Source organism: Protobothrops mucrosquamatus, unplaced genomic scaffold (assembly GCF_001527695.2).
Source record: "Protobothrops mucrosquamatus isolate PMUCROS unplaced genomic scaffold, P.Mucros_1.0 scaffold5090, whole genome shotgun sequence".
Classification (NCBI taxonomy): Eukaryota; Metazoa; Chordata; class Lepidosauria; order Squamata; family Viperidae; genus Protobothrops; species Protobothrops mucrosquamatus.
The window spans coordinates 42,120-50,827 of record NW_015390965.1 but is presented as its reverse complement, the minus strand read 5'-3'; the positions used below and the strand labels follow the sequence as shown (position 1 = coordinate 50,827).

General features: G+C 43.2%; 1 protein-coding gene across 1 annotated transcript in view; it reads right to left on the bottom strand.

The window, feature by feature from the left end:
• The window catches only part of LOC107299544 (heparan sulfate glucosamine 3-O-sulfotransferase 6-like), a 72,394-nt gene that overhangs the window by 31,481 nt on the left and 32,205 nt on the right, over window positions 1–8,708 (bottom strand). The window contains exon 3 of the mRNA XM_015828905.1: window positions 3,284–3,298. Within this exon, the coding sequence (XP_015684391.1) occupies window positions 3,284–3,298 (15 nt within the window). The remainder of the gene's footprint in view (window positions 1–3,283; window positions 3,299–8,708) is intronic.

Sequence of the window (8,708 nt, the reverse complement as noted above, 5' to 3'; positions counted from 1 at the left end):
GTCCCTGCCAACTCTGTTATTCTATTCTAAACCTTCTCCCTACTTTTTTAGTCCTAGTTCATCTTCTCATATAAGTAGTAAAAAAATGACAGTAAAGGTTATCATTTCATTTCATTTCTCCTTAAGATAAGCCTTTCAGCTTTTCCACGTAAGGCTGACAAAACTAGGGCTTGCAGAAAGAAAAATCCTTCTGAATGATGATAAACAGATGCAGGCCGGCATCCTTCTGGAGACTTTAATTGAATCCCAAAGGTCTTTCTCCAATTGGGGGCCCCACTGGGCGGCTTCAGGAGATGAAAAGGTGAAGCAAAAAATGCTATCAGCAGCAGAAGCAGCCTCTTTGCCTTTCCCAGCAATCAAGTCAGTCCCCAGAAATGTTGCACTAAACTATACGCTAAAAGGCACCTTCTCAAGTATCTGAGAAACAAGGTCGAACAGCAGTAACCTCCTTTGCGGAGGGAGAATACTCCGGAGAAATTAGAGATAAGATTTCAGCAATGGGCTAGAATAAACCAGCCTTGAGTTCCCTTGGTTAAAGGAACTTTAGATTTTGATTATATAGCAACCTGGACATTAAACAGCACAAGTTACGTCTACAGGCCTGTGATCCTGACAAAAGGCCAACGCCTCTCCATTCTACTGCAGTGTGTATATTGGGAGACAAAAACTATGGACCAATTTGGGATAGTACTTGAAGGATCCTCAACAGACTTTTCCTTTCTTTTTAATCTGGACCTCATGTTGCTATCTTTTTCTGCTTTAACTTTGCCTGAATTTGGGGCAGAATTGTAGAGTAGCTAATCTATTTGAGCTTAGCATGTGGCATAACGTTGGCCCCCGAGATTTGCTCATTTGAACACAGCATGTTGAAGTAAATCCAGCTAATAGTCGCTTGTCCCAAAGGTGCTTTTTCAAAAGGCAACTGGACTTTCTATGTTTTTGCTTGAAGACGTATCGCTTCTCATCCAAGAAGCTTCTTCAGCTCTGACTGAATGGTGGAGAATTCCACCAGAACGGAAGAGCAGAAGAAGCTTCTTGGGTGAGAAGCGAAATGTCTTCAAAGAAAAACGAGAAAGTCCAGTTGCCTCTGAAAAAAGCACCTTTGGGACAACCAGGACCTGGATGACTGAGAACCTCCATAGAGTAATAGTGGCTTGTCCAATAAAACAAACCATAGCTTAGTTTTTGCCTTTTTGGTCTTGCCTATCTCATCTTTTGGTGGCTGGATGGAGTCACTAAAGCAGGAGGTGTGAGCTTAAATGTACTCCAGAAGATGGTAGAGGACAGGAAGGCCTGGAGGAACGTTGTCCATGGGGTCGCGATGGGTTGGACATGACTTCGCAACTAACAACAACGACAATCTCATCTTTGCAATGTTTGTAGGCCAGCTACAAGAAAAGACAGTATCATTCCTTCCTTATCATTGCTTCATTTTGCTTCAGAAGAGGACACCAGAAGAAGCTGGGTCTTCATTAATTTGCATATCATGTGAAAGAGCATTTATATATTAATATTTGTAGTCAAATTATAAAACACCATTTAAATGGCACCACACTTGGATACGCATATCTGATGTTTTTCTGCCTAGAGTTTGCACCATGATCATACCATGACCAATCAGGGCAATAAATATATAACCTAGGCCATATTAAATTATTCTCCTATTAGCTTCAGTATTAGGTATTGTTAAATATTCTTGGAAAAGTTTTTTTTAAATTTAAAGTCAAGAGCAGGGAGTTTCTTTTGAGAGAGGTTTAGAACATAAAAGATAATATAACAGTTGGAAAGGACCTTGGAGGTCATCTAGTCTAACCCACAAGTGGTTGTGCAGTCTCTTCTTAAAAAACCTCCAGTGATGGAGCACCCACAATTTCTAGATGCAGGCTGTTCCACTAATTAACTGTTTTCACTGTCAAGTTAATTCTCTTTAATTCTAGGCTGGATCTTTCTTTGATGAGCTTCTATCCCTTATTTCGTGTCCTGCCTTCAGTTGCTTTGGAGAATAGGTTGACCCTCTCATATTAGAAGACTACTATCATATCACCCCTAGTCCTTCTCTTTGTTAGACTTGACATACCTTCAGTTAATTGCTGGAACCGTTCTTTGTATGTTTTAGCCTCCAGACACCCTAATCATCTTGGTTGCTCTTCTCTCCACTCTTTCTAGAGTCTCAGCATCTTTTCTGTATCATGGTGACCAGAATTGGATACAATATTCCAACCATGGACTCATCAATGCAGATCTTGAAACTATCCCTCTATTGATGCATCCCAAGACTGCATTAGCTTTTTTGGGGGCAGCTGCAGCACATTGCTGGGTCTGGGACACCTAGATCCCTCTCACAATTACTAGAGCCAGGTGTTGCCTCTTCTGTACCTATGCATTTGCGGTTTTTTGTCTAAGTGCAGGACCCTGTTTTTCTCCCCACTAAACTGCATTTTGTTGGAGGACCCAATGCTCAAGACTGTCAAGATCGTTCTGGTTCTTAAGCCCAGGGCCTTTTTTTTCTCATAGAACGCCCAGAACGGAGTTCCAGCACCTTTTTTGGATGGAACCTTGTAGGGTAGGCAAGGCGGGTTGTATGATGTGTGTGAGTTCCGGCACTTTTTTTTTTTTTTTTAAAGAAAAAAACCACTGCTTAAGCCTATTTTCCAAAGTGTTTGAAATCCCCCCCCTTCCCCCAAGCTTGTTTGCAAATTTGATGGGTTCCCCTTCTATCCGCTCAATCTGGATCACAAATGAAGATGTTTAAGAGTTCTGGGCCCAAGACAGAACCTTGAGCCACCCCGTGACGTACGAAGGGTGGTATCAAGGAAACTCCTAGTGTTCGACCCACGTCGACCAGACTCGTTGACGTGGGTCGTACATCAATATTGATTTTCTACCGTTGTTCGATTAATTAATTAATCAGTTATATTGTGTTATTGGAGAAGTTTATTCTTTCCCGGTAGGACCAGGTGTCCTGTCTTTTGCCTGATGGACGTTCGAAATGCCAATCACCAAAGGCTACAGTGGGACAGATTCCTTGTTTGCCTACTGAATTTGGGTATCTTAATAGGGTGAGCTTGCTTCATGACTCGTGTATTTAAATATTCCTTTTTTTAAAAAAAAAATAAATCCTGATCTTCACACAAAAACAGAGCCAAAATAATTATCAGTAGATACAAAGAGTCCCTGCCCTCAGGCTCCAAGGCTATGACATGTAAAGACAGTTAATTCTGACAGCAAGAGAAATGATTAAAAAGGAAATTAAATAAAGCTGCAATCTGATACACCTGCTTACCTTGGAGGAAAACCTCTGGTTTCATTCATTCAGACTCCACCTGATTTTAAATACTCCCCTGATTTCTGATATGCATTCCCAAGGTTTGCAAAATTACTCTTGGCACTGGGAATATTAAAGATATAATATGCAGTATGTGAAAAGGTAACCTTTACAGAAATGTTAGAGTAGAGTAGAGTAGAGTAGAGTAGAGTAGAGTAGAGTAGAGTAGAGTAGAGTAGAGTAGAGTAGAGTAGAGTAGAGTAGAGTAGAGTAGAATAACAGAGTTGGAAGGGACCTTCTAGGTCATCTAGTCCAACCCCCCCCCACCCAAGCAGGAGACCCTACACCATTTCTGACAGATGGCAGTCCAGTCTCTTCTTGACAGCTTCCAGTGATGAAATTCCCACAACATCTGAAGGCAACTTCTGTTCCATTGGTTGATTGTTCCCACTGTCAGGAAATTTCTCCTTATTTCTAGGTTGAATCTCTCCTTGATCAATTTCCATCTGTTATTCCTTGTCTGGTCTTTGGGTGCTTTGGAAAATAGGTTGTCCCCTTCCTCTCTGTGACAGCCCCTTAAATATTGGAACACTGCTATCATGTCTCCCCTGGTCCTTCTCTTCACTAGACCAGCCATGCCCAGTTCCTGTAACCGGGCATGACTAGTGAAGAGAAGGACCAGGGAGACATGATAGCAGCCTTCCAATATTTGAAACTTTTGGAGGTGAAGGTGCTAGGACAGCCTTCTTCTTACAGGGAATTTTTGAAGTAGTTTTTCCCACAGTATCTGGATGATGGCCATTCCAGGAGCAATCATACTTGGAGGTTGACAGTTGGATGGGTGACGATTTTATAAAGTGACAGCGAAAATATATTGTGACGATACAATCTCAATGCTAATAGTGCATAGTTCAATAGAGCTGCTTTGGAGAACCCTGGTTTCATTGATCTTCTTACATGCTGCAGAGCAGGGTCCCTTCCACCTCCACGGTGCTGAGAGTCTATTACCTCTTAATATTCAGCCAGAAACTCCTTTCTTGAAATTTCAACCTGCTGATTGAACAGTTTCAGCAAAGAACACGTGTATCCCTGCACACTGACAGTCTTTTTGATATCCAGAGATCAGTCTACAGTATTTCTCTTCCATCTATCTTAATAATAATAATAATAATAATAATAATAATAATAATAATAATAATAATAATAATAATAGTAGTAGTAGTAGTAGTAGTAGTAGTAATAAAGTTGGAAGGGACCTTGGAGGTCATTGAGTCCAACTCCCTGCTCAGGCAGGAAACCCAATACCATTTCAGACAAATGGCTGTCCAGTTTCTTCTTTAAAACTTCCAGTGTTGGAGCATTCACCACTTCTGGAGGCAGGTTGTTCCACTGGTTAATTGTTCTAACTGTCAGGAAGTTTCTCCTTAGTTCCAGGTTGCTTCTCTCCTTGATTAGTTTCCATCCATTGTTTCTTGTCCTGCCTTCAGGTGCTTTGGAGAATAGCTTGACTCCCTCTTCTTTGTGGCAGCCCCTGAGATATTGGAACACTGCTATCATGTCCCCCCTCATCCTTCTCTTCATTAAACTAGACATACCCAATTCCAGCAACCGTCCTTCATATGTTTTAGCCTCCAGCCCCCTAATCATCTTTGTTCCTCTTCTCTATACTCTTTCTAGAGTCTCAACATCTTTTTTACATCATCGTGACCAAAACTGGATGCAGTATTCCAAGTGTGGCCTTGTTACAACTGAACTTGTTCAGCTCTTTAAATGTTCTCACAAGGCTTCCTTTCCAGACCCCCCATCATCCTGGTAGTCCTGCAGCAACAAAGCTGCTCCATGTGAAGGGTTTCAGTTGTGATCCAGCCAAGCAGAGGTAGAATAGAGCCATTGTTTTTGTAATCTACCTTGCTCATCACCCAATGCAGATTGTATAACAGAATAACGGAGTTGGAAGGGACCTTGGAGGTCTTCTAGTCCAACTCCCTGCTCACGCGGGAAACCCTATGCCATTTCAAACAAGTGGCTGTCCAATCTCTTCTTAAAAACTTCCAGTGTTGGAGCATCCAGAACTTCTGGAGACACGTTGTTCTACTGACTGATTGTTCTGTTAAGAAATTCCTCCTTGGTTCTAGGTTGCTTCTCTTCTTGATTAGTTTCCATCTGTTGCTTCTTATCCTGCCCTCTGATGCTTTGGAAAATAGGTTGACCTCCTCTTCTTTGCGGCAGCTCCCCAAATATTGGCAGACTGCTATCATGTTTCCCCTAGTCCTTCTTTTCACTGGACTAGACATACCCAATTCCTGCCACTGTTTTAGCCTCCAGCTCCCCGATCATTTTTGTGGCTCTCCTCTGCACTCTTTCTAGAGTCTCAACATCTTTTTTTTACATTATGACGACCGAAGCTGGATGCAGTATTCTAAGTGGGGGGTCCGTGTGCTGGCTGTGCTGTGATTTTATTCCACTAAAAAAAAAAAGTATTCTGCACGTGACCGTGAGCATTCAGAATCCCTACTTTAAATAAATAAAAATAAAATAGGTGGCAGCCCTTTGAAACACGTCAGCTTCTCACAGAAGGGAGCTCCAAAATGGAAGAGGTTAGAAGCTCTCAGCCTCTGGAGGTTCCAATCTGGAAAGAATGACGGGACTGTTGATAGCTTAAGTGTACGTTTGCTGTATGTGCCACTTAAGCCACTTAGCACTTCTGTTCTCCATTACACTTTTTTTTTTCTCCAAAGCCCACTTCAGAAAAAAGACCTACCGCTTGTAGGAGAGTCTCTAATGCAAGCCAGACCAGAGGAGCTAGATCTGCCTTTCATCAGCCCCCAAGATCAGCACTGGGGACTGCAGTAGTTTATAAAGCCTGCAGTTTGGGGAGCGGGGGGGGGGCAGGAAACCCTACAGAAGTGGTGGACCTGCAGGCATTTCCATCTCAACTGGCTGCAGTAACTGGAGGTGGAAAAAGCAGATGGTCCAACAAGGGCTTCTTGCAGTCAAAGCCCTTTGTTGCTTATGACAGCGTAGGTGAGAGTTGCTTAAACTTTGCAAGACTTTCCACAATGTGCGAAGTTCTGTTCTATTTAGCGACTACTCCTTTCTTTCTTTTTGGGAGGAATAACAGAATAACAGAGTAGGAAGGGTCCTCGGAGGTTTTCTAGTCCAGGGCTTTTCAACCTTTTCACTCCCTGTACCACTTTTAGGAGATGGCAACATCCTAGTACCACCCGTCGCCTAGCAAGGTGTCAAAAACTTGATGACCAAAAAAAAAAAAAAAAAAAGGAAAAAAGTGATGAAGTACAGGTAGTCCTCGACTTACAACAGTTTGCTTAGTGACTGTTCGAAGTTACAACGGCACTGAAAAAAGTGCCTCCCGAGCCACAGCCAAGCAAGACACCTGCCTGCCCACCGGCGGTGCTCTTCCTCCTATCTGAGATTTTCATTGTTGTGAGCATTTCTGTTGAGGATTGGTAGTGGGGGTGGGGTGGGGGGTGTTTGGTTTTTATTCCCTCTGTCTGCTGGATGGTTGCAGCAGGTTTTGGTCACTTCACATGACCCTGGGACACTGTGACCGTCATAAATATGAATCAGTTGCCAAGCATCTGAATGTAAACCACAAGACCCTGGAGATGCTGCAACATTCCAGCTGATTGGTGCTTTTTCAGGGCTCAGCAGAAGCACCAGGATCAGCGCCGAGCTCCAGCCGGAGCCTGGCACTGATCCTGGCACTACCACTGAGCCCCAACAGCCCCGAAGAAGCGCCGATCAGCTGGAAAGCAGCACTGATCCTGGCGCTTCCGCTGAGCCCTGACAGCCCTGCAGCTCCAGCCATCTCTCACTCAGGCTTGTGTGGTGCTGCCATCGGTTCAGCTCATTCCCCTCCCCCACTACCACTTTTCTAGGATGGTTGTGTACCACCTGCCAGGTGCCAATGTACCACAGGTGGTACCCGTACCACTGGTTGAAAAGCCCTGTTCTAGACCAACCCCTGAGCAGGAGGCCCTATACTATTTCAAATGACTGTCCAGCCTGTTCTTAAAAACCTCCAGTGATGGAGCACCCACCATTTTTGGAACGAGACCGTTCCACTGATTGTTTTTGCTGCCAGGAAATTTCTCCTTAGTTCTAGGTTGCTTTTCAGGATGCTCGTCTTGAAAAGGGGGGAAAAATGCAGATGGGGAAAAAAAATATCTGATGACCCAAAGACCGGAATGCAGCCTGTGAAGAAGGTATTTACCACAGGTTTCTCACGGAAATTTTGCTACCAGTGTACTTTCAGAAAAGATGCACACTGCATTAACCCACCTTTTAAAAGGCTCAGTGCACTGCTTGACCAAGAGCCACCCTTTTAATTTTAGATTTTAACTGTGCTAACAATTCCTTATTTTGAGCCGCTGGACAGGAATAGCATAGCCCTCACAACAAAGAGTGAAAGCACATAGACACACATAGACACACACAGTGTTCTCAAATAGGTTCCTTTCTTTTCTGTTATGTTTTCAAGGATGGCTGGGAATAATTATCATGCAGCTTTTGATTAATTTTTTTTATATATATATACATATATATACAACAAATATTGATATATTTATAAAATTTGTATGTATTTTAATGTTATTTTAGAGTCACAGTAAGTTTATACTAGTCACTAGTAACTAGTGTGTAGTAATAATGAGTAGCTTTGGATAGAATTGTATTATTGTGTGTTTATTTCCTGGATTAGCTCTGGGAAGTCCTGGGGGGGGGAGGGGGGAAAGGGAATAGATAGGTATATAAATTGATGTATTGTAGATTTATACGTGATTTTTTAAGGAGGTGTCCGGTGGGTACCCCAACTGCACCAGACGGGATGGTTGAGAGAGGAAGGGAGGTAGGTAGAGAGGGAGGGAGGAAGGAGGAGAGGTTGTAGGTCTGGGGAAAGGAAGGTGTGGAAAGTGAAAGAGGGGGGTGCAGGGGGGGGGGACACCGGACACTTCCGTGAATGTATTGAGTAGTGTTATTTTCTTGGTTGATATTGTGATTAAATGCATCATATTTATGTTATTGTTTTTAATTGAAAAATCAATAAAAAATTAAAAAAAAAAAGGATGGCTGGGGAAAAGGAGGACACCTGTCACTTTTCCTCTGCAGGTGTTTTTTCTAGAATTCCTGGGGGATTTGTGCAAACAGCATCCATTAGAATGCAGCCCCCTCCCTCCACCCACCCATCGCGCGCACTTGGGGGGGGGGCTTTGACTGTAGCCGATATACTTCGGGTCCCCAGCAACATCTGTTCCCTTTCAGCTACAATGGGGAAATCAAAGCTTTTGTTTGGTCAACCCTTGTTTAAGGAATTTTAAACAGGGGCCAGATTAGCGGGCACAGGCCACAATCCACCTGGGAGAGTTCCTTGAGCTGCTGTTGCTAATTCAAAGCTGGCGGCCCAGTGATCCTTGGGTGAAAGAGC